The sequence below is a fragment of the Cinclus cinclus genome, chromosome 6 (assembly GCF_963662255.1).
Source record: "Cinclus cinclus chromosome 6, bCinCin1.1, whole genome shotgun sequence".
Lineage (NCBI taxonomy): Eukaryota > Metazoa > Chordata > Aves > Passeriformes > Cinclidae > Cinclus > Cinclus cinclus.
Window position 1 is genome coordinate 60,682,829 of NC_085051.1, and position 25,209 is coordinate 60,708,037.

Consider the following 25,209-nt stretch of genomic DNA (forward strand, 5'->3'; position numbering starts at 1 on the left):
GGAAAGGCTTTTCCCCCGGAGGGTGCTGGGCACTGGAACAACTTCCCAGGGAATGGGCACAGCCCTGAGGCTGCCAGAGCTCCGGGGGCGTTTGGACAACACTCCCAGGGATGACCAGGGTAGAAATGTTTGGGTGTCTGTGCAGGGACAGGAGCTGCACTGGATGATCCCTGTGAATCAGGATATTCCATGATTCTGCATCTCCCCCATAAGACATTTCCCTCTGCAGCCAGAAAGGAGTTTGCAAGCAGGGACAGAGCTTTGGGAATGGGGCTGTGCTGGAGATGAAGGGCAGGGAGCTGGAAGGAGCCACTGCTGGTCCCAGGTGTGCCAAGGGCTTGGCACAGCAGGGACACAGTGAGGAGCAGCAGGTACCTTGGCACAGGCACACAGCTCTTTCTAGTGCTAATCAGTCACAGCTTCAGAGGGAGCTGCCTGGGAAGAGGCGCCAGGATTTCTCAGAGGAGCTGGGGTTGCTCAGCAGCCACAGCTTTGGTTGGTCCCTGATGGCTGTGGGGAGGCTGGGCTGGGCTGGAGGTGCCTCTCTGCTGGTGTATTTGTCTTGTTTGCCTCTGATTTACTTGTTCTGGGAAAATTCTTCTCGATGGGGAGTTGACCTGGCTGTGCAGTGGGGGTTTCCAGAGATGTGTGTGCTGCCCCTGATCCTGGGTGGGCATGACAGCACATTGTGTATCACCTTCCAAACCCCCATTGCCTTCTGGCTGGTTGGGATCATCCCCAAATTGCTCAGAGACTCCCCATGAGCAGACACACAAATTAGCCATGCCAAAACAGAATTGTAGAATCAGACTGATTTGGTTTGGAAGGGCCTTAAAGCCCATCTCATAGGCAGGGACACCTTCCACTATCCCAGGTTGCTCCAAGCCCTATCCAGCCTGGCCTTGGACACTCCCAGGGATGGAGAACCTGTGCCAGGACCTCCCCACCCTTGCAGGACAATTTCTGCATGGTTTGTGGCTTTGCTTTCCCGTGGCTGTCTTGCCTGGCTTTGTGCTCAAGCCCAGCTCTAATTTTATCAGTGGTGTTTCTCTAAGCACTCTCTGCACACAGACACGCCACATCCAAGGTCAAATGTGCACCACAGACTGGTTCTGCTGGTTATCTGGTGTTAGGAAAACCTCTGAACCATCTTGAAGAAAAATCTCCCTCCTCTGCCAGCTGGGACTTCACCTCCAGAGTGAGGAGGGTGTTGGGGAACCCCCTGTGCCTGTCCCTGTGCTGCTGCTTTGCATCTGAAATCCTGCTATGCAGCACAGGAGGACGGCCACATCCTGCTCCACAGCCTGGTCTTCACAGGTTCCTTTGGATGTCGTGGTCATGGTAAAATCACAGTGTGACCATAAGGCCATCTGTCCTTGTGCAGTTGAACAAGGGCTCAGCTCTTCCTCCTCCTCCTCCTCATTAGTGCAGGCACGAGTTATGGGCTCATTACACAGAGCAGGTGATGTCAGTGGTGCTGCACACCTGCCCGGATGGTTTGACTTTATTTAATTGATTTAATGCTTGTGTTTGCATGAGGGATGCAAAGTGGATCTCAGTTTCTTGCTGCTGTGAGGTGCCATCCAAACCCAGCCCCAGCACCCATCCAAGGGATTGGCTCTGTCTGTGCCACAGTTCACTTGCTGAGAGGAACCCATGGGGAGGGAACCTGTAATTTGAACACCCTCATCTTTTATTTGTCCTCATTTAGTCTAAATGTCAAGTTTGGGGTTTTTTTTAATCGGGGAAATTCTCTTATCTCTGTAAACTGTCCTTTTTGAAGTACACCAGTGTCTGGAAATGGATGGCAACAATTAGTATTCAGATGAAGGCATTCCTGATGAGTTTCTCTGCTGAACGTATTTTTTAATTGTGTTTAAAATGCATGTGTTAAAGCCTCAGGGGTGGCATGAGGTGTTCCCCTGTACCTCCACAGCTCACCTGTGTCCCCTCCCTACTGGGGAGCTTGTTGGTATTTTTTTTGAGCTTGCTTGACCCCCAGAAAACAGGCTGGAGAACTTCAGACCTGAGCTTTGCTGCCTGTGCCTCCCCCAGCAGCAGGAAAATCCCTCTGCCAGCCAGAGCAGCCTCACTGGGTTTCTTTAAATACAAAATCTCTTGTTCCATGCTAAAAATTCTTCTAAGATTTATTTAGCCAAAAGAGATGGCAGCAGCCAGCTCTGTCTTGCCACTGACCCATGTCAAATAGCTTCTCCAGCTGTCCCTGGGTGTCCATGTCCCCCAGGGCTGGAATTGCTGACATTCCCCAGCACTGGGAGGATGCTGCAGCCTCTTTGTGGCTGTTCCTGGCTGGGAGGCAGGAGGCTTTCCAGGAAGGCACAGATGGGAAATAAAAAAAAAAAAAAAGGAGGAAAAGAACCCACTCAGTGGCAGGATAATCTCTCTGTTTTTCCCAGGTTTAGTATTCCTAGTTCAGCCCTCATAGAATTACAGGAACTGGGGCAGGGCTGCCCTGGAAAGGGAGGAATTTTTGTGCCATCCACATTGGGAAGTGGTTTGTGAAGCTTAATTAGGGTAGTGGAGCATTTCCACAATGGAGTATTCATCCCTGATCAGGAATGGTCTCATTGTAGGAGCCACTGACCCTGGCCAGGTCACCTCAAGTGATGGAGATTGTCCCTGCTCCTTTGGACATTATTTTGGCTTCTAGCTCAATGGAAAAACCCAACCAATGCATGAAATCTGTGGCTTTGGGTCTTTTCTGTGGTAGCAATAATTCTTACCACGTGCCCAAAGGTGCTGGCTGTGTCTTCATGTCCCTTGCTGTCACTTCTCCAGGGTTCCTTCGTGCTCTTTGCTGAGGCTGTTGGCACAGGGGTGGTGATCTGAGTGATTCCCACTGCTGCCCATCTTCCTGCTGGATTATTTGCCTCATATTTAGCTCCCTTCACCAGCTGATTTCCTCTTTTCTTCCTGGTTTTTGTCCACAGGTCCAGTTTGATCAGTTTAAAGAAGCACTTATCCTCATCTTATCCAGAACCCTGTCAAATGAAGAGCACTTCCAAGAGCCAGGTAAATACTGAAATGACCCAAAATAATCCATTTTCGTTGACAAAGCAGCTGTGGGTGGCTCTCACAGAAGAACTTAGAAGAGAAAGTGCTTTATAGCTGCTGCCATCCAAGCAGAAAAGGCTGATTTTGGGAGAAAAGGGAGTTGAGGTCTGTTTTGGTACCTTGTTACAAAGGTCTTTTCAGAGCCACTGGGTATTTCTATCCCATTCCTATGATCTAAATGCCCAGAGAGGCACAGGGTGGCTGGGAGCAGACAGCTGCACCACACTTCAGATGCTCAGGATGTCTCATGGCTGTGATGTGGGCTCAGGTCTCTCCATCCCACACCACTCCTGGTGGCCAGGGATGCTTTAGGGACAGAGTGTTGTGGCCAGGCAGTCAAAGGGCTCATTTCCTCCTGCTGCTGAGGGCTTTTCTCAGCTGGGGCTGGTATTTTTATGTTTTTAAAGTCTATTCTGTTTCCTTGTCTGATATGAGTGGGGTGTAGGAAGCTTGTCTGTATTTCTTCCAGGAAACTAGTCAGGCTGCTCCAGAGGTGCTCCTGAACAAATGAAGCCCCTGAGAAACCAGGTGGGGGCTGGTCAGAGAATTCCAGGATGGTTTGAGTGGGAAGGGACTAGTTTTACTCCCTGCCATGGGCAGGGACACCTTCCACTATCCCAGGTTGTTCCAAGTCCCAACCTGGCCTTGGGATATTTCCAGGGATGAGGCTGTGAGTCCTCAGTATTTCCTTGATGTGTTTCAGTGTGCCTTGGAAATGTGGCTTTTTAGGCTTTCCTTGGCAGGAAATATGGTTTCAGCTTCAATGTTTTCCCCCCTCTCAGGGACTGGGAGCTGTGGTGAGAGCTGAGCCCCTGCAGCCCCAGCAGCCCCAGCTGGTGTCACACCTGTATGTAAATCCCTAATCCTGTCTTTGGAGCAGCAGGGGAGTGAAATCCCCCAAGGAGAAAACAGCTTAGCAAAAGGGGAGAGGGAATTTTCCAAGTTTCCTCTCCTGGAGCATCAATCTCAGCTGGAGCATCCCACTCTGGAGAAAGCATCAAAATTACAGGTTTCCCCTTTAAATAGGCTGCAAAAACCACTGGGCTGCAGAGGTGTGATTGATGGATTATTTTTGTTTTCCACCTCTCATTTCCAAAGCTCTTTAATGCTTTGAGAGGGGTGATGGCAGCTCTTGCACCTGGCATTTCTTAATGGAATTTCCAAGTGCAGGTGAGTGGGTGCTCAGGGGGAGCAACCCTTCCATCCCCTTGGGGAAGGAGCTGGCACAGAGCAGGAGGCAACCCCAGTGAGCCAGAACTAATCCAGTATTCTGCATTTATTGGGGTATCATATGGCTGAGAAGCTCCAGCTTGATTGAAATGTAAATAAATCTTCCAGAAACAGCTAAATTTGGGGTTATCACAGGGGAAATGACAAATGAAGCTGGAGAGCCCTCCTTGGGGACATTCTTGTCATCTGGGATAGGAATGGCAGGAAATCAAAGGGCATGGGGCACAGGTAGGGAGCCAGAGCCAGGCAGGCCTGGGAGGCATTTTATTTTTAATGTGTTTTGACAGGTTGGTTAATGCCAAAGTCTTTGCTTCTTTTAATTTAGATCAAACTGGAGATTTGGAGAACAAGCTGCTTTGTGCTGTTGGTGTCAAACTGTCAGGGAGTGTGGAAATGCTGGTGTTCCAGCCTGCCCCAGGCTTGGGAAAAATTGAGTTAAGAGCTCCAAATCGTATCATTTAAATGAAAATTTAATTGGGGGGGGGGGGATTGGAGGGGGGAGGATGGTGGGGAGAAGCAGAGATTGTCAGGCTGTTTGCAGCATCTGGGAAGTTTGCTCTGGAAGGAAGTGGCTGTGATGGTTTTATCCAGGGATTTGGGTGATGGGAAGGTCACTGGGGAGCACTGGAGGGCTCGTGGCTTTGTGCTGCAGCCCCAGACAGTCTGTGTGACACGGCCAAGGGGATGCCACATCCTTGTCCCTGTGGATGCTCTCAGCTCAGGGGGCAGGGTTTGGCACAAGGAGGGTGAGAGGAAGGACATGGATGGAGCTGTTGGAGGCACAGAGGGATGCAGCCCCTCTGCTGTGAGGAAAGGCTCAGAGAATTGGGGTCGTTCAGGCTGGAGAAGAGAAGCTTTGGGAACACCTTACAGCCCTTTGCAGTACCTGAAGGGAGCCAAAAAGAAACAGAGAAAGGGATTATTCACAAGGGAGTGACAGGATAAGGAGAAATGGCTTTGAACTGCCAGAGGGCAGGGATGGATGGGATACTGGGAGGGAATTCCTGGCTGGGAGTGGGGAGGCCCTGGCACAGAGCAGCTGTGGCTGTCCCTGGAAGTGTCCAAGGTCAGGCTGGATGGAGCTTGGAGCAGCCTGGGATGGTGGAAGTTGTCCATGCCTATGGCAAGAGATGTTTTTTGAGGTCCCTTTCACCCAAAGTGGTTCTGTGACAGGGCTCTGGGGTGACAGCAGGAGCCAGAGGCTGGGAACAAGGAACCAAAGCTGCTGCAGATCCTGCAGGAGCAGCCCATGGGGTTTCCTCATTTCGGGAGGACGCGGCAGGTGGGAGAAGCGCTCAGCCTTGCAGAGAACAGCTGATATGCTTCTATATTATCTTCTTTTCTTGGAAAAGAGGCTGAATTCCCTTTGCAAAGGGAAGACTGGCAGGGAGGAGGGTGCTGCAGGCGCTTTGCCTGGGAAGCAGCCCTGGAAACCAAGGCAGGCAGAGTTCCAGAGCTGCTGTAATCAGCTCTGTCCCCTCGAGGGTGTCAGTGTGGGGACACAGACCCAGCTGTGAACCAGAGCATCAGCTGCCTGGGCAAAGCCTGGCTCTGCTGGGAAGAGGGATGGGGAGATTCCAGGAAAAGCAGAAAAATGCTTGAATGTGGTTTAAAATAATCACTCTTTTAGCTCTTGAGACCTGTGGGACCGGGCTGGGTGCTGCTGCCACTGCTGTTCTTTGTCCATGGGTCACTGCAACAGTGACGGGGGGCTTGGGGACAATAAAATAGATTTAAGGGTGGTGAAAAGAAGGAAAAAAATCAGTTGTGTGGGTGATTAGGGCAAAAACAAATAATAATGCTTTTTCCCTGTCCATTATAGCAAGTAAAAAGTGCGTGGAAGCTGGGCTAGGGAGGGATTATTGGGGTGGAGTGCAGGATTACAGAAACACCCAGGAGAAATTAAAGAGCAGTTTGACGCCATCGTCCCTACGGTCACGAGGGGGTTTGGGGTTTTTTCCTTCCTTCCTCCCTCGTTTTTTTGCCCCCTTGCTCATATGCTTTATTTTGTTGGTTTTTTTTTTTTATCCCGTTCCTTGTGATTTTTTTTTTTTTGCCCCCTTTCTCGTGTGAGTTTGTTTTTTTTTGCCCCTTTGCTCATTTTTTTCCCTTTTCCTGGAGACAGCAGAACTCTAAAAGAAGGGGCTGGTGGAGATGATGCCCTTTGGAAGGGCCCCATCTATAGGGGAAGGATTGTTCAGGTGGCTGCAGCACAGGGATAAAAGCAGTGTCACTGTCCAGGCAGGGGTGGTTGATGCCACAGAGTATTTTTTTTGATCAAAACCCGTTGATTTTGGATTGTGGTGACCCTGCCGCGACTCCTCTCTTCCTCCGCTGCTGAGCCTGAATTATGGAATAGGACTTGGAGCAGTTCAGACATACCTGGTGCCTCAGGGGATTAGGATTTAGCAGATCCTGGCTGCCATGTGCTTTGCCCAGCAGTTGGAACATCCCTTCCTTCCAAATCTTAAGCAGCAGAGAAATTAATTTCTCCTCTAAATGCTGGGATTGTGGGATGAGGGTCTTCCTGTCCTAAACCCCCTTTTGTGCTGCAGGGCTTTGATGCTGGGCCCAGGGAAGGGGAGCCCCCCTCCCTCCCCATCTGAGGGCAGAGCAGGATTTTGAAGTGACTTATCTGGTGCAGAAAGGCAGAAAATCAAGTGGAAATCTCCAGCCATGGAGATGTTTCACTGCTAGGATAGATGGGGGGAGTGAGAGAGGGAATTGTTGGTTTCTGTCCACGGCACTGAAATCAGGGAGGTCTCTTGATGTGCAGACTTAGGGGGGGGTTATTTCATTTCAGGGGGCACTTTGAGAGCCCCAAACCCTCTGGGCAGTGGGCAGGAAGGTGAAAGGCTTCTTCTCTCAGCCTCTTCCTCCTGCCCTCAGCCTAGGGGCAGATCAGACCCCAGTGTCTAATTGGGCACCGGCTCTGGAGTGCTTTACTAAGCCCATACTTTGCCAAGGGCTGTAGGAAGGAGAGAGGGTTCAACCTATTTTATTTTTGTCTTTTTTCCCCCTTTCTTGATGATTTGTCAGCCACACAATGGTGAGGGTCTGAGTTTCAGCACTCACCTTGCTCTTGGTGGGATGAGTGAGCACCACAGCATCTTCTCCTCTGTTCTGGGGGATATTTAGCCTTTTTGGGGGTAAATAGCACACAGGGCTGTCTCATGGGGCTCTGCTTCAGTGAAAGGCTTGATTTTTGACATCTCCTTCATGTTCCTCCTGTGCCTCTGAAAGCACATGTGGGTTGAGCAGCTTTTTTCATCTAAGGTTGGACTTGATGACCTCAGAGGTCTTTTCCCACCCTAATGATTCTCTAACCCTTCCTCTTCAGTTTTGGCTGAGAGTGAGAACCTGTTCAGCTCATCAGGGAATTTTCTGCATTCTGGAAGCATGGATGGCTGCTTTTTGCCTTTGTGTGTGCTCAGCATTCCCTAAATCTTGGGAAGGGTGGGAACACCAAGGTTACCAGGTATTGTACTGGGGGGTTGGGTTGGGAAAGCAGGAGATGGAGAGGCTTAGAGGATGCTGCAGGTGTTGGAGGTATCTGTGTCCACCTCGTTGAGAGCTGACTGTGCTGGAAAGGAGAGGGATTTGTGCTTCCAGGGATGGGGCTGCAGGATGTGATAAGGGAAGAGCTGTAACCCAGTGTTAACAAAAGCACCCTTACTCTGGAAATGGGATTTCAGGGTGCCTGAGCTGGGATCCCTTCAGCAGCTGGACTCAGGCACAGCTGGTTTGGAAGTTGGAGCAAACTTTGTTCAAGCTGTGAAGGGTCACCTTTCCCTCCTGGGGATGTTCTTGAGCTTCACAGTTTTTTGATTACAAAAGGCAAACAAGCTCACCCGTGGTGCTCACAGCAAAGAGAAGAGAGAAATCAGCTGCCAGCCTGCAAATGCTTAAAACACAAAAGTGGGGAGATGCTCCTGTTGTTCCCATTCCTGTGCTTGCAGGGGGCACGGTGTGATGGCACTTGTGCTTCAGAGAGTCACAGAGCAGTTTGGGTTGGAAGGGACTTTGAAAACCATCTCATTCCAACCCCCTGCCATGAGCAGAACACCTTCCACTAGACCACTGAATTCCCAGCTGCAGCAGTGGGTAAACACAGTCAGTGTGGCAGGGCTGGAAACAGGATTTTTTGGGAAATCCAGAAGGAAATATAGCTGTAGTGTCACTATTGCTGAATCCCAGTTTCTTCCCCCTCCTCCATCCCTCCAAAGACAGATGGAGGTACGGCTCTGTCTTAGGAATAAAAAAAATGATTTCTGAAGAAAAACAAAGCCCCCAGCCCTCTCTTGTGCAGGAGGGAGAAAATAACTGGGTTGAATGAGTAGCCACAAATATTAGCATTTCAGAGAGAGCTGCTGGATGGAGATTGTTCACCACCGGGCGGGCTTTAATAGGAGTGATAAGGCTTGCTTTTGTTCCGGGGCTCTTCCTTAATCAGCCTGTCTCCTCCTGATTTTTCTATCGGTGCACTCCATCACCCAACTTTCATGTGCTGAGTCCCAGCTGCAGCAAATCTTGTTAGAATGGCCTTGTTCAAACACGGGCTCTGGGTTTGTTCCCTAGAGCTGCACCGTGGCTGGATGGAGTGTGGGGCTGCAGGAATCAAAGCGCTCCTCAGCCTGTGTATTTTATAATTCATTGCATAGCTAAGTTGTGGATTTTTTTTTTTTTGCCTCTAACAAGCTTGAAGCCTTTTCTTCCATATCTAAAGGAATATTATCCGAGGAGGCATTTGGGTAGGGGGGTTTGGAGACCCGCTGCTCTCCGTGTGTCCTTTGTCAGTGGTGGAACAGCTTCCCTGTGCCTTATTAGTATTGCACTCTTGCATTTCTTTTATATTAGAGCCCTCTGCAAATAAAATTTTCAAAAGCTCCTGCTCTTGCCACAATGAATGGCAGAAAATAAAAGATGATGGAGTCCTGGGGGGGTTTCAGCAGTCAGGTTAGCAAACACTGAAACAAAGCGTGGCACGGAGCCTTCCCCTAATTGAATCCCTGGTTAATTTGGTCCTTCGTTTAATTTGCCCCCTGCACCAGACATTGGAGGATTCTCACTGAAAAACAGCCCAAAACGTGCTTATTTATTTTTTGTTTTGATCCTGGCCTGCGAGTGCTCCCGGATAATTCAGTCCCCAAAGGCAGGAGCTTGCTGGGGGAAGCTGGAGCCGGGGAATGTGGAGCCCTGTAATTAGATGACGACTCCAAAGGGTTATTTAGATCTTGCAGTTGGCTTTGGCTGCTCAGCACAGGCTGGGACCTGCCCCACTGTCGGCTGGATCAGCTGCTCCTGTCGGCCCCTGAGAGGCTCCAAACTCGCCCAATTTGCTTCCGCTTGCCCGGTTGTTTGGGCATTTTTAATGGAGCTGAAATTCCAACCCACGGAAAGCTGCGGCGGCCGCCCAGGTGTCTGCAGGATCTGGAGACTTGAGCTGCCTCAGTGCAACTGTGTCCCTAATTAAACCTGCCTGGTGCTGCTAATGGAGATTAGTGCATGGAGGAGAGGCCTAATGGACTTTCCATCCAGTGCTCTTGGCGAGGTTGAGGGGATTTTTCTCCCCCCTGCCCCCATCCTGTTAACTTGATCTGGGAATTGGGGAAGGGTGAGGAAGAGGAAGATTGCACTCTGTGACAGCTTTTTTTGACAGGGAGCAGCACCAGTTTCAACCATCAGACCCAGTTCCAGGGTGAGGGTAGTGCTGATCCAGGCATGGAGCCACCACTGGTGCTCGCCCACCGGGAACGGTGGCAGCAGTTGGGTGCTCAAAATTCCACCAAACAAACCAGCCCCAAGAGAGCTCAAAAACCACATTGCTGATTTGTCTTGTGCTTGGATTCCTCAGATTCTTCCCCAGAAGCACAGCCCAAGTACATCAAAGGTGGCAAACGCTATGGGCGCCGTTCCCTGCCGGAGTTCCAGGAGTCGGTGGAGGACTTTGCCGAGGTGACGGTCATCGAGCCACTGAGTGAGGAAGCACATCCTGCACACATTGCTGCCAGCCAGGAGGTGAGCAGGGAGGGATGGCTCTTGGGGTGGCCTTGTCACCTCAGATCATAGCTGTTCCCCACATCCAGAGGAGGTTGGGATGTGCTTGGAGCCTTCCCAGTAAAGGTATTGGCCGCTCTCCTTGCTTGTCCCTAGGATTGGTGTTGGGGTGGCCTTGTCATCTCTGATCACGGCTGCTCCCCACATCCCAAGGGGGTTGGGGTGTCCCAGTGCCTTTAGTGGCCACCCTTATTGCCTGTCTTTGCCTGTCCCTAGGCATCAACCATGCCAGGCAATGCCTCCCTTGCTCCATGTGCCGTGGGAAGTGGGGAAGGAGCCGGGGGTGACGTGGCTGGAGTGTGGGCCAGCAATTAAGCAAAGGCTGAGCCGCTGCCTCCGTGGCTAATGAGGAGTGGGCTGGGAGCAGACGGAGCACGTCCACATCCATTAGTGCAGCTGCCAAAATCTGGCCGTGGCTCTGGCAGAAGGGATGGGGAGAAGGGGTGGTGGGCAGCAGATCCCCACAGTCAGCAGCTGCTTTGGGACAGTGGCATCTAATTGCTCAAAAAAATCCACATTCCTGGTTTTGTGCTCCAGATTTGTGGCTCTCTTTAAGTCAGTGCTTGCAATCCCAGAATCTCCTCGTGCTTGCCCAGCCAGGAAAGCCAAAGGAGCTGAGTGGTTGGAATTGGTGCTGTACGTTAGAGCACAGCCACGGTGGCGTTTCCCTGGAGCTGGGCTGCTTCCAGCCTGCCCTGCTGTGCCAAGTATTGTTGATTCAGGAGCATGTGGTGGGAGTTTTTCCACTGGGAAGGAGAAGCACTGCTGCTTTCTCCCTCCTCTCTCTCGTGGCTTCACTTGGAGTTGGGAGCCTCTGCAGCCGCTGTTGTAGGGGGACACCCAACCCTGTGTGAGAAAGCAAGAAAGGAATTTCCAATTTCCATGGTTTGTGTTATTCCTATGCAGCTGACATTAATGATAAAAAAACACCTCAAAGAAAAGCTTTTCCACCATGCCCAGCTGCTTTTCCCTGCTCCTGGTGATCTTTGCTTGCCGCCACAGGGATGCTCATCCATCTCCTGGCGTTGGCCACATGGGCTGCCCTGACCTTGGAATCGATGTTAATCCGCCCACACTCCCCAGGGAAGTGATGACCTTGGTGGAAGAGGCTACTCTAATCTTACCCCTTGGTTTTAGCTGTCAAGGAGGTGTAAAAGGGTAGTCTATTAACAAGGTCAGTTAATTAACCCAGCTGGTGTGTAACCACACTGTGCTCCTGGGGCTGGATCAGTCTCCTGCTGGGAATGCTTGTTGCACCTTTTGGGCTGGTGGGCTGGTTAATTCCTTCACAACTGGAGCAAAAAGCAGGCTACACTTGTGCAATCCCTATTTTATCAGCACTGCTGTCTCAGTCTCCAAAGTAGATCCTCTTGGTATGCATAGAGATGACTTGCTGGAAGGTGTTGAGGGTCCCAGGGGAGTGATGGAAGCTCCTGATGCACTGACTCCTTGGGATTTGGCCCGGGGAGCAGCCTTTGCCCAGTTCTCTCCTGTTGTGTGTACGAACACGCCGCTGCTGCTGGTGTTCCACAAGCCTGTCCCTGGCCTGAGAACTGGGGCAAGATGGCTTAATTAGTGCTTGCTCTCAAGCAGTGCCAATTAAAAGGGCTCAGGCTCTGTCTGAGAGGTTTCCTTCCCTCCCTCCCTCCCTAGTAAACACGAGGGGAAAAGGCTGGAAGGCTGCTCTGGAATGGGCTGCCCAGGGAGGCTCCCTGACCTCCATCCCCAGGGGTTTTTTAGGTGCTGTTGGATGAAGTAATGAGCAGCTGGCTCTGGATTTGGCATTGACCCTGCCGTGAGTAGGGAGGTGCTGGTGGAATTCTGTGGGTCCCTCTGACCTGCAGGAGCTTGTCCCCATGGATGATGGCTGTGCTGACTTCCAAACCTCACCTGGGAACATTCATCACCTCCCCTTCCCCAGCTGATGGCTCTGCTCTGGGAGAGGTCCCTCCTACTTGCAGGTTCATGGAATCTCAGAATGGTTTGGGTTGGAAAGGACCCTAAAGCCCATCTCATTCCAACCTTCTACCATGAGCAGGGTCAGCTTCCACTAGTCCAGTGGCTCCAAGCCCTACCCAACCTGGCTCTGAGGTTTCACAGTCTGCTGGCACATCCCAGTTCCGTCCCTTCAGTACCTGCTGGAGCCACTTGCTCACATGCTCTGTGTTTGCTTCTGCATAGAATTGTTTCCAGTATGGCCTGGCATTGGAGCAAAACATTCTGGGAGGCTCAGGTTGAAACTCCTGCTTTTGGGTCCTTAGTATGAGACTCCCAAAGTGGAGTTGTCTTGGAAAACCAGGATTTGTGAATAACAGCTCAGGATAGTGCCTGCTCCCAGAAAAAAGCACATTACTGGAAAAATTGATGCTTTGGAGCTGAAGGCACCTGGCAAAGCGAGGTGAGGGGATTTGACAGCTTTTTCTGAGTCTCTGCTGGGGCTGCTGCTGTGTGGATCTGGGAAGAGCAGGATCCATCAGCACCGGGGCTCGGGCTCACCTCGTGGCGTGCGGAGCGGCGCGGGCTCGGCGTGCGCTCCTGATCATCATTTTAATTAGCGATATATTGCAGGGGAGAACAAAGATCTGTCTGGCTGGAGCAGATGGCAGGGGGGAGAGGTGGCTGCTGCCTCATTCTGGGCAGAGCAAACGGCACAGGCTGCAGATGCTCGCCCAGCCCTGCGCCGCTGCATTCAAAGCCGTGGCCATCTGCTCCCCGGGCCGGCCGAGCACGCGCCTCCCCAAGAACATCGCATTCCTGGGATCCCCGTGGGTGTGACCCGTGGCCAGCTGTAGCCCTGCCGGGGCTAGGGGACAATGAGGGTCTGACGTTGGGACGTCCTGGCCCCCTGTGCCTGCCCCAGCCCCTCTTTGTCCCCTCCCCGGCGGTGGCCGACCCCTAGCCCTCTGCAGGGAGGGAGGGAGGGGAGGTCACACGAGTGCCTCGGGGTCACTTCAGGGGGTTGCCAGCCCAGAACCCCCTGGCTTTGTTCAGCCTCTTCAGGTTGTTGGTGTTTATGGTGTTATTGTGGTTTCATAGAATCTCAGAATGGTTTGGGTTGGAAAGGGAGATTAAATCCCATCCCATTCCACCCCCTGCCATGGGCGGGGACACCTTCCACTATTCCAGGCTGCTCCAAGCCCTGTCCAGCCTGTCTTTGAACACTTGCAGGCATGGGACAGTGGCAGCTTGTCTGGTTTTGCTGAAAGTGCTTGAAGTGAGGAGCTCTGGTGCTAAGTTAATCTATATTCTATATAAAAGTGTGTATAAATGTTGCTTATCCAAAAAGACTCGGACACGGAGGACCTGCCTTCTTGCTGCCACGCTCCCCTCAGTGTCCCAGCTGTCCCCAAGGATGAGGATGGGTTGCTGCAGGGTGATACCTCTGGCACCCAAGCCGACCCTCTCTCTCACAAAGTTTTCTGCATTTTCAGATGGCAGTTTCCCAGGATGGTTTGGGTTGGAAGGAGCCTTAAAGTTCATCCAGCCCCACACCCTGCCATGAGCAGGGACACCTTCCACTGTCCCAGACTGCTCCAAGCCCCAGTGTCCAGCCTGGCCTTGGACACTTCCAGGGATCCAGGGGCAGCCACAGCTTCTCTGGGCACCCTGTGCCAGGGTTCTGCCATTCTCTTTGTAAAGGACTTCCAGGGATGGGATTTAATGGCACCTGTTGCTTCAGCCTCTGCTTTTTGTCCCTCGTGGGACATTGTGATGCTGTGGCAGCAAAGGGCCATTGCCTGGTCCAGCAGCTGAAACGGGAGCAGCAGCAGAGCTAAAAAAACTCCAGTGAATTAATCCAGTTTCTATGGTAACGTTGTAGATTAATGGCTTTTAGCTGTAATCTGAATGAGACGTATTGAACTTTTCTGTGATGATTTAGAGCCTCTTTATGTCCTGGGTGACTTTGACTCCAAATCCATCAGTCACGTGCAGGCAGAAGTATCCACTTGTACCACTGCAGAAGCAACATCTGCCACTGCTAAAGCAGAAGTTAATGTTGTGGGGCATCACGTGGGAGCAAATACCCTGGGCTGCTACAAGGGTGGCAGAGCTGAGACAACATGTAGTACATGAGGAAATCACCTTAAATACTGTACTTCTGCTCCTGGTACTGCCTGAGTTGATGGGATGATGCCAGAGGGAGCAGGATGGTTTAAGACCACTAGAGAGTGGGTTTTTCTTTTCCTCTCTGTTAAGCTCAGTAAAAGGCTTGTTGACAGCACAGCTCTCTCCTGATACAAAGCTGCACTTAGTGGAGGAGTTCTGATTTTGGCTTGGCTCAGTGTGGGGGGAAAATAGGGGAAAGTAAGGTGCTGGAAGGAAAGGATAACCCAGCTCTATGCAGCCCATGATCTTCCCTGCATCCCCATCCCCTCAACCATCAATACCTCAAAGAAAAGCAGCATGGTTTGCTCGGAGGGCAAACCTCTCCCTTGCTCCCCAGCAGCCTGCCAGGCTCTGATCTGTCCCCTCTCCTGGGTCATTTGTGGTGCTTTGGGAATCTCTGTGGGTTTTCCCCACCAGAGAGCTGCATGTGCCAGAACAAGGCAGGATCAAAGAGCCCTGGATTCCCAGCCCAGCCTGCAGGGAGATGAAAGCCCGGTGGCGTTGCTGCAGCTCCTTGGATGCTGATCCCAGAGTCTCTTTCATTCAGGAGATGTCTTGCAAGAGTAATAACTCCAGGAATCTTTTGTTTTCTCTCCAGCACTGGAAGACACGAGGCAGCGAGGAGTATGAGGCTGAGGGTAAGAGCAGAGAGCAGCACCTGGATGTGCTTATTCTCATTTCAGCTTTGAAGAGGGATCAGAGGAGCACATGGAGAGGGGCTCTGGGTGTGTGGAGCACCCCAGCCTGGCAGGTGCAGCAGGGACATCCCCCAAGCTGGGGATGAAAGCTAAGGCAGGGCCATGCCCCCTCTGCCTTCTTCATCCTGCTGTGGGTGTTCCTGGTCTCCCTGACCTCTGTCCTGGTCCCCCACTCCTGCCCCGGGGGTTCTGGCTGTAGTGGAACCTGGTGGGCACTAGATGTCAGCAGGGACCAGTCACTGAATGTTCCCTAATTGTCACAGAAGTATAAAATCCTGAAATGGTTTGGAAGGGTCCTTTAAGCTCATCCAGTCCCATCCGTGCTATGGGCAGGGACACCTTCCACTATCCCAGCTTACTCCAAGTCCTGTCCAACCTTGCCTTGGACACTTCCAGGGATGGGAAATTTCTCTGGGCCACCTGTGCCAGTGTTTTACCATCTTCATAATCAAAAACTTCCTTTTAATTACATCAGCACCTCTTCCATATTACAGCTGCTTTCTAACCCCTTCTCTATCCAAAGGGGCCAACTTTTTTCTCCTAAAGCTGCTTTTCCAGCCCCAGGAGGTGACCTTACAGCTCCCTTGATCCTATAACTGCTGGGGGGGGAGGTTATAACTTTCCCATCTATGCCAGCAGAGGTGCCCTTCCCTGGCCATCAGCCCATGTTGGCTATCAGGCTCATCCACATTCCCAAAGATCCTTCTGGCCACAGTCTCAGCTGCTGGTCAGTCTGCACCTGGTCAGGCACTGGGAGTGCCCATCCCTGGAGGGTTTAAAAGGGGACATGGGGCAGTGGTGGCTTTGGCCGTTCTGGGGAACAGTTGGACTCAATGGTCTTAGAGGTTTTTTCCCCAGCCTCAGCAATTTCATGGTTCTGTAGACACGAGGCTCCTTCCCCTCTGGTGGCACACGTGAGTGAAACGCTGAGCAGAGCCTTCTGCTGGAGTCTGATACTGCTGGGACCAGGATCCAAATCCTAAAATCCAAAGTGTGCCCTGGGCAAATGATCCCTTGGGATCTGCACAGCCAGAGCTGTGCCCACTGCAGCAGCAGGTCCCCTGTGGGGTGCAGAACCTCCAGATCTTTACTGCAGACACCGGAGCAATCTCCCCCGTTTCCAGGACAGCTGCGCTTCTGGAACCCGGATGACCTGAACGCCTCCCCTGGTGCCTCACCGAGCCCAGACTGGATCGAGGAGAAGCTTCAGGAGGTCTGTGAGCACCTGGGCATCACCAGGGATGGCCACCTGAACAGGAAGAAGCTGGTTTCCATCTGTGAGCAGTATGGGCTCCACGCAGCAGCCGGGGAGGTGAGCGACCACGTACGGACCCATCCCACCACTGCCCCTGCCTGGGCTCCCAAAACCCTTCCTGGGAGTCACCACAAGCACAGGTGGCTACTTTGAAAGGAGTTTCTAGCTCCAGCTCCTGGTCTTCTAGCGAGGTTTTTGGTCCCAAACCATTAGGCTGCTCAAGGAGAAGCCTGAACTGTGGCGTGCGTGTCTGCTCATGCAATCAGAGTGAGCTGGAATTTAAAAGCATGGCTTGGATTCCAAGCATGTCTCCTTAATCCTAGGAATTTTCTAGCTAGACAGCAAATATGGGTTAAATATTCATAGGTGATTGCTTTTGACTTTGTGAAGGCCTGTGGGCAGTTTCTGTCCTGCAGCAAAAGCCTATGATAAAATGAAATCTTTAGCAAAAAAAAAAATTTAAAAAAGGCTTTTGTCAATTTAGGATTTAGTTTTATTAAAAAAGTCAGGTTTTTTGCATCTTAAGATAACATGGCTTGTAATAATTTCCTCCACAAAACATGTTCTGAGCAGGTATTTCTTTGTAGCATCCACAATGAAATATTTGCAGGGTATTAAGGCAGATAATGGAAGAGATGATAAACTGTAGACAAAGAAATAGTGATGGACTGATCTGAACATCTCCAGTCCTACTTTTGAGAGAGCAGCGTGCCCTGAAGCATAAAACATCTGTGATAACCTTGCAGTGTCTTTGGGTTTGTATTTTTTTTGGCGTGGTCACTTCAAGCTGCTCAGGGTTTGGCATCTGTCTCAGTACCTTGAGCTGAATTCCTGAGGTCACACTGTCTCAGGATCTCAGGAGCAGAAGGAAATTAGTTGGTTTTTTTTCCCCTGCTGCTTCATTAAACAACAGCTCCAAGATGACCAGAAGCTTTTTTTCATGGTGTATGCATGCCTGCACTTTTCCACAAGGAGAATATGAAATGTCTTAGACTGATGAAGCAGGTAACTCTTGCCTTGCTCTTTTTGGAGCCTTGAGAACAGGATGTTTTGTCAGTGCCAGGTTTTTTTGGCCTTTTACATGATTTCTCTCTCCTTGCAGATGCTTGAAGAGGTGCTCCATAACCTGGAGCAAGATGGGACCATGAGCATAGAGGACTTCTTTTATGGCCTGTTCAGAAATGGGAAATCTCTCACACCTTCAGCATCTACTCCCTACCGGCAGCTGAAACGGCACCTCTCCATGCAGGTGAGAAAGTGAGAGGTGAATCCTGGGGTAAAAGGAGCAGGAGAATTCCTGAACAATTCTCATGCAGCCTGTCTCCTCCTGTTCCTCAGTGTTTGTCCCTGCAGGAGCAGCTGTGAGGGTCCCCCTGCCCCAAGGAGGCAGGAGGTGGTGGCAGTGAGCTGCTGCATACCCTGCTCCAAAAGCAGATTTCAAATTCTCTCTCAGGAAAAGCCCTTTTGGGGGGGGGAGATAAAACAGAGAGCACCCTCATGGGAAAGGGGACGTGGCTCCCCTTTGAAGTTTTGTGGGTTGGAGAGGGCTCTGGTAACCTGTGGAGTGTGTAAATGCTAGAGCCTTGTAGAATTCCAGGGTGGTTTGTGTTGGATGGGACCTTAAAACTCATTTCAACCCCCTGCCACGGGCAGGGACACTTCCACTATCCCAGGTTGCTCCGAGGTCCATGCAGCCTGGCCTGGAATACTTCCAGGATGTGGCATCCAATATAAACTGGGTGCAGGGGGAAGCACTGTCTGGGATAGGCTGGGGACATGCAGGTCCCACATCTCTACTCCAATTTTAGCCTTTTTATTTTTTTCTGAGAGTTTGAAATCTGTTCCCTGTCTTTGCCTGGAAGCTGAAGGCTTTACCCAAAGCACTCTACAAGTGCTCCCTGCAGCCATTTTAAGGGAAGTGACATTCCAAACCAAAAAATGACCAGTGGAAAACCCTCCTGGAGTATTGAGGCCAGCTCTGACAAACTGCTCCTCCTCAGATTTATTTTAAATCCCGAGTGCCTGGTTGTGCCCCGGTGCCGCGAGGTCAGCGGCGACGTTCCCGTCGGGCTTTTGCTTGGCAGTGAGGAACAGCAGAGCTTAATCCTTAATCTCTGGAGTAGTGCTAGGGGAAATTCCATTGATAAACCCTTGTGGGCACTGCCTTTACCCTCATCTTCTCTCCCAGTCCTTCGACGAGAGCGGGAGACGCACGACCACCCCCTCGGCCATGCCCAGCACCATCGGCTTCTCCCTCTTCTCCAGCCTGGATGATGGGATGGGCTACGGCTGCGTGGAGGGGGTGCTGGACTGCTGGCATCAGGAGGGCATAGAGAACAGCCAGGAGATCCTGAAGGTAACCCCCAGCTGCATCTCACCCCTGGTTATGTGTATTTTTTTCTCTCTGTGTTGGATGCTGAGTTTTTTGGGTTTTTTTTTTGTTTTTTTTTTTCCTTTCCAAAGTATCTGGGTTTTTTTGCCCTTTTAAAACTTCCTACAGAGAAGCTGTGGTTGCTGCATCTCTGGAAGTGTTCAAGGCCAAGTTGGGTGGGGCTTGGAGCAACCTGGACTAGTGGAAGGTATCCTGGCCATGGCAAGGGGCTGGAGCTGGATGATCATTAAGATCTGTTCCAACTCAAACCATTCTATAGTTCTATAAAAATTCTCAGTGCCAGTGACAAGAGTTCTGGGTAATTTCCAATCATTTCCTTTGATGCATCCCAGAGAACAAGAAGCTAATGATAAAAATAAACTGTGATTTCCAGCATAGCTTGAAGAGGTCACCTACATTTATTAGGAAGCAATTTAATTCCTTTCCCTCCCTGAATAGCTGCACCTGCAAACCTCTCAGCACTGGGGTGACCTGAATTATTGCTTGTGCTGAGGTGGAGGACAGCACTTGAAACCCTGCCCAGTCCTCAGGGTCCAATTAGACAGAGTAAAAGGGTGATGGGTGTGAAATCAGGTACCTGAATAAATCCAGCCCTGTCCATATTGTTACAAGCTGTGGATGGGAGAAGATCATTTCATGTGACCGTCACTGGATTCCCAACAATGATGGCTGTGATTTTTCTGGCTTTTAAATATCCATGTGGAAAGAGAACAGCCAGGCTGGAATAACCTCTGCTATTGCTCAGGATTTAAACCCCACTTGTAACCTCACACTATTTGAGATGGTAGGACCACCTTAACCAGATCTGTGTCCACCTTCACTTTGTTGCTTTCCCCTGGAAAATTGCTTTGTACCTGTGTCACTGGGGTGGTTTCTCCAGTGTCTGCAGTGTTTTAGCCCCACAAGTGCTTTGCTTTGTGGTCCTGCATGGTTAGGTTGAATTATTTAGGTTGGAAAAGTCCAGCTGTCAAGTTAGCCCTTGTTCACCACTAAACCCAATCCCCAAGTGCCATATCCATAAGGGTTTTGAACACTTCCAGGGAAAGAAAAGACCTTTCTTAAAGGCTTGGAGCACCCTGGGATAGTGGAAGGTATCCCAGCCCGTGGCAGGGGGTGAGACCGGATGAGCTTTAATGTCCCTTCCAATCCAAACCATTCTGGTCTTTTACAAAATTCCAAGCAGTGCCCCTGGTAACTTGCTTTCCAAGAGGTGGGATCCTCACCAGCAAACCCTTCCTGCAGGGCTGTTTCTGTGTTTCCTCTGTTGAAAGAGCTGGTTTTGTTTAACACGAGCATCCCCAACGACCTCCTTGCAGCAGCTGATCCATGCTATGTCCAGTCTCATTAGATCCTGCAGGGAATTAGTGCATTTCATCAAGCCTGGGCTTAATGTCCTGTTGGTCTTGCAGCACAAGCAGGACACTTCCCATCTCCACAGCAGCTCTGCATTGTAGGGAAGTGGCAGAGATGTCTGTTTTATTGCCCTGGGGGGCATTTGTGACAGATTAATTAGCGAGCAAAGATCTCCTCTGAGCCTGCTCGTTTTATCCTGTCATTCCCTGCACAAATGTCTCCAGGCTGCTGCAGGAAGCTCATTCTGCTCAAAGGCTGTGTTGTTTCCCCAGGCTCTGGACTTCAGCTTGGATGGGAAGGTGAACCTGACAGAGCTGACTCTGGCACTGGAGAATGAGCTGCTAATCACCAAGAATGGGGTGCACCAGGCAGCCCTGGCCAGCTTCAAAACAGAGATCAGACACTTGATGTGAGTCACAGGGATCACTGGATGTGCTGCTCCCCACTCTGCTTGGCCAAGCAGGAGCTGAGGGAGCAGCTGATGGGTGCTGGTGATCCCAGGGGCACTGGGGTGGCACTGAAAGGCTCAGCTCTCTGTTGGAGAGCTCAGAAACTTACAGCTGTCTTGTTTTGCCTGGGAAAAACACTCAAATCTCCAAGGACTGCAGAAAAATGTAGTTGAAAAATCGAAAATGGAAGCAGCTGACTGTTCCCAGTCTGGGAGTGGTCAGTGATGGCCAAGGAATGCACAGCTCAGGGCAGAGGCTGGTGGAGTGTATCAGTACCTTTAATCCAAACTGATCTGGGGCATTGCAGAGGTTCTGCTATGTGATAGATGTGGAGGTGAGGTACAAACCCACTATAAGTCCCAATGTTTTTCCTTTGAAAGTCAACACAGATTGATTTTGTGCTGGACTTGCCATGCAGATTTCTTTATTGAATAAGAAGGCTCCAGGGAGAGCTCAGAGCCCCTTCCAGTGCATAACAGGGCTCCAAGAGAGCTGGAGAGAGACTTGGGACAAGAGCCTGGAGTGACAGGACACAGGGAATGGCTTCCCACTGCCAGAGGGCAGGGTTAGACGGGATATTGGGGAGGAATTCCTGCCTGGGAGGGTGGAGAGGCCCTGGCACAGGGTGCCCAGATTTGCTGTGGCTGCTCCTGGATCCCTGGAAGTGTCCAAGGCCAGGTTGGACAGGGCTTGGAGCAGTCTGGGACAGTGGAAGGTGGAACATGGCAGGGAGTGGAATGAGATGGTCTTGAAGGTCCCTTCCAACCCAAACCATTTCAGGATTTGAACTGGACGGCTGGACCGCAGCTGAGGGTCTCAAGTGTTGAGGTCTTAGGATCTGTGGGGACACCAAGACATGTCCAGAGTTATTTGGGTACAGGTTCAAATCCAGTGACTAAATGCAATTGATGAGACCCTTGGAGATCTTTCCAAGCTTCTCTGGTGTTTCAAATCCCCTTTTTGAGGGAGCAGTGAGGGCCGACCTAATCCAGGCTGGATCTACTCTACCCTGCCCAGGGAGAGGTTTGACCAAGTGGCCAGGGAGAAGGAGAAGCTGAGATCAGACCTGGAAAAAGCAGAGAAGCTGAAATCCCTGATGGCCTCAGAAGTGGATGATCACCACGCTGCCATCGAGCGCCGCAACGAGTACAACCTCAGGTAGGGCACCTAGATCATCCATCCATCCATCCATCCATCCATCCATCCATCCCTCCCTCCCTCCTCCTGGCCAGCACTGCCCTGGCATTGCAGGGACTTGGTGACCACCCAGCCTCCCCCCCAGCAGTGTTTGTCACCACCTCCCTCTAACGAGCTGCTGTCCCCTGTGGTGCCTTGGCAGGAAGCTGGATGAGGAGTACAAGGAGAGGATCGCCGCTCTGAAGAACGAGCTCCGTAGAGAGCGGGAGCAAATCCTGCAGCAAGCCAATAAACAGAGGCTGGAGCTGGAGCAGGAGATTGAAAAGCTGAAAACGGATGAGAACTACATCCGGGACCGCCTGGCCCTGGCCCTGAAGGTAACAGGGACTAAACACAGCTGGGATTTCCCCCAAAAAGCAGGGATACCTTGGGAGGGGGAGTGATTCTTGCAGTGTAATCCGTGTTAAAAGGATGAGTTCTGGGCTATGTTTAGCTGGCCAAAAGTCAGCTAAATGTAAGCAGCAAGAAAGAAGCACGTCCATGAGAATTGGTGTTTGGGGAACCTCGATGGGTTGTTCCATGGATTCCTAACCTCCAGTTCAAATCTCTGCTGCCATCAAGTGCAGAGTGTGTGTGTGTGCACAGGTCTCAGATGAGCTGTCAAGCCAGGAGATAAAACATCTTGATGAAGTTTACAATACTCTTTTTAAAACAAACCAACCATCCAAAGCAATCTTGCTGTTAAGCCTTTTGATAATTTATCTCAAGTCCAATGTTCACACTTGCTGTGGCAGGAGTGGGTTGTACGTGGATGGATTCATAATTCCTGTCATCACCTGAAGCTTGAAATAGTGTCATGCTCTGGCTTGATTGGGAGTTAACCCTTATTTTGGTGAGTTAAAACATGCTGATTTTTCCTCCTCTAAGTGCTGAGGCTGTTGTGGGGTTTTTTGTTGGGTCCAGGAAAACAGCCGCCTGGAAAATGAGCTATTGGAAACGGGAGAAAAACTGGCTGAGTGTGAAAGTCTGGCAAACAAACTGCAAAGGAACTTGGAAAATGTCCTGGCTGAGAAGGTAAATCCTCCTTTTCCCAGTGGGGTTTCAGAATTAAATCACTTTGAAGTTGCTACATTCGAGCTGCCAGTTTAACTGATGTCCAGAGGCTTTTGGGGTCCCTATCCAGATTATCCAGGCTCAGCCTGCCTCGGTCATGTGGACTGCCTTCCAAAATGCAGCTATTCCACCTTAGCTGTACTTTTATTCTAATTGAAGCAGGGAGGCTTAGAAGGAAGAAATCATCCTGCAGATCTGCATGGGGTGGTTTTTTTCCCCCAGTGCAAAGTTTTGGATAGGCCCAACTTGGTAAGTCCTTTCCAGGGAAGATGATGCAGGAGGAATGAGGTTTTACATGGCATCACTGCTGAAATTAGGTGAAAATCAGGTGAACAGCTGTTTATGTCTGTATTATATGAAACTTTTCAGAATATTAGCTTCTCCAAAGATGTTTTAAGTTTGTGCAGCCATAGTGTAAGATACGTACATCAGGATTTCCAGCCTTCTTTAAAGCTTGGGATTATTTACCACATCAAATATGCTTGTCATCTAGAATCAGAATGAGCATGAGAGCTGTGCTGGGTGGCAAACAGGGTTTTTGGGGAAGTTACTCATTCTTTACTATGAGGAAAGTGGAGTTTCTTTATTTAAAATAAAAATCCAGAATGGAGAGGAAGTGTAGGCTCCAGGACTGCTTGGAATGGCATCCATGCTGTCTTGAGCAGGGCTGCTGGGTGGGTGGATAACTGGATATTCCATTCCTGTGTTCCAGTTTGGTGACCTGGATCCCACCAGTGCAGAGTTTTTCCTGCAGGAGGAGAGGCTGGCCCAGATGAGGAGCGAGTACGAGCAGCAGTGCAGGGTAAGTAGAGCTGAGACCTGGCTCCTGTGTCTACCAGGAACATCACAGAATCATTTAGGTTGGAAAATCCCTCTCAGATTGAGTCCAGCCATTCCCCCAGCACTGCCAAGCCCTGCACTAACCATGTCCCCAAGTGCCCATCCTCTCTGCAAACAGCAGCACAGGGCAGGTTGGAAAGCTCTTCCCACAGAATCAGAAGCTGAGCTAAGAGGGTGAGGTGCCTCCAGGGTGGGCTGGGAGAGGGCCCATGGAGCCCTGTGAATTCAGAGTTGCAGGAACTTAGACGAGAAATAAGATACATCCACATCTTGCTGGTTTTCAGACCAGACATATTTTTTAAAAATAAACCTGAGAATAGAAAGTTTGCTTTTTCCTCCATCTTATGTTCTTAAAAGGCTTTAAGGTGAGCCTGCAGACTCATCTGCTTTCTGTTACCTGCAGAGGTACCAGCTCATCTGGATCCCTGGAAGTGTCCAAGGCCAGGTTGGACACTGGGGCTTGGAGAGCACCCTGGGACAGTGGAAGGTGTCCCTGCCCATGGCAGGGAGTGGAACAGGATGGGCTTTAAGGTCCTTTCCAACCCAAACAGTTTTTCAATTCTGTGATCTGTTCTGCAGGATACATTCCATTCAATAAAAGGCTGTTGGATTGGAAACAGCATGGCACTCTCTTAGGAAGCTGCAGTTTGAAAGCAAAAATTGTCTAGAAATAGGATTTGAACGGATACTTCTGGATATGCAGCTGATATTTCTATTTTTGAGGGTGGCAGATATAAATCAGTACTCAGGGTTCACTTCCTGGGCCTTTCAGCCCTGCAGGATTCTGTGTTTGCACATTCAGGGAGTTGTTTTCCTCAATAACTGCTGTTCCTGGATTGGGGTGCACAGCTCTTGGCACAAACCCTCGGGATGTTCCTTTGGCAGGCGGGAGGAAGGACCAGATGGTAAATGCAGTAATGAGGGGATCTCTCTGCTAATTTGATCTTTTGCTTCTGATTTGATTTTTCAAGTAGATTGTGTCTGAGGAGGCATTTCCCAACTGTTTGAAAATGTTCCTGAAGCTGCTTTTTAATAAAAGGTCACAGGCAGAAGGAATAAAGAGCTCTTGGAGCATGTTACACTTTCACCTTTGACAGTTTGGTATTGTAAAATCATCAGAGAATCCCAGAATGGTTTGGATTAAAATGGACCTTAAGAACCATCTCGTTCCACCTCTTGCCATGGGCAGGGACACCTTCCACTGTACCAGGCTGCTCCAAGTCCCAGTTGTCCAACCTGGCCTTGGGCACTGCCAGGGATCCAGGGGCAGCCGCAGCTTCTCTGGGAATTCTGTTTCACGGCCTCTCCACCCTTCCAGCCAGGAATTCCTTCCCAAGATCCCATCCATCCCTGCCCTCTGGCGGTGGGAAGACATCCTCCCTTGTTTGGCTGATAGGAGGATGACTGTGGCACTGTGGGTTATTGACAAATCGTTCTCTGCTGTAATTCCCACTTAAATGTGCTGTGGTGAGACTGGGTGGATGCTCAGCAGCTTTGGTTCCT

General features: G+C 50.6%; 1 protein-coding gene across 1 annotated transcript in view; it reads left to right on the forward strand.

The window, feature by feature from the left end:
* Nucleotides 1-25,209, forward strand: part of NIN (ninein) — a 50,347-nt gene that overhangs the window by 3,045 nt on the left and 22,093 nt on the right. The window contains exons 2-12 of the mRNA XM_062495445.1: nucleotides 2,952-3,033; nucleotides 10,160-10,323; nucleotides 15,068-15,107; nucleotides 16,292-16,479; nucleotides 17,525-17,671; nucleotides 18,611-18,778; nucleotides 20,440-20,576; nucleotides 21,634-21,774; nucleotides 21,956-22,130; nucleotides 22,717-22,827; nucleotides 23,579-23,668. Of these exons, the coding sequence (XP_062351429.1) occupies nucleotides 2,952-3,033; nucleotides 10,160-10,323; nucleotides 15,068-15,107; nucleotides 16,292-16,479; nucleotides 17,525-17,671; nucleotides 18,611-18,778; nucleotides 20,440-20,576; nucleotides 21,634-21,774; nucleotides 21,956-22,130; nucleotides 22,717-22,827; nucleotides 23,579-23,668 (1,443 nt within the window). The remainder of the gene's footprint in view (nucleotides 1-2,951; nucleotides 3,034-10,159; nucleotides 10,324-15,067; nucleotides 15,108-16,291; nucleotides 16,480-17,524; nucleotides 17,672-18,610; nucleotides 18,779-20,439; nucleotides 20,577-21,633; nucleotides 21,775-21,955; nucleotides 22,131-22,716; nucleotides 22,828-23,578; nucleotides 23,669-25,209) is intronic.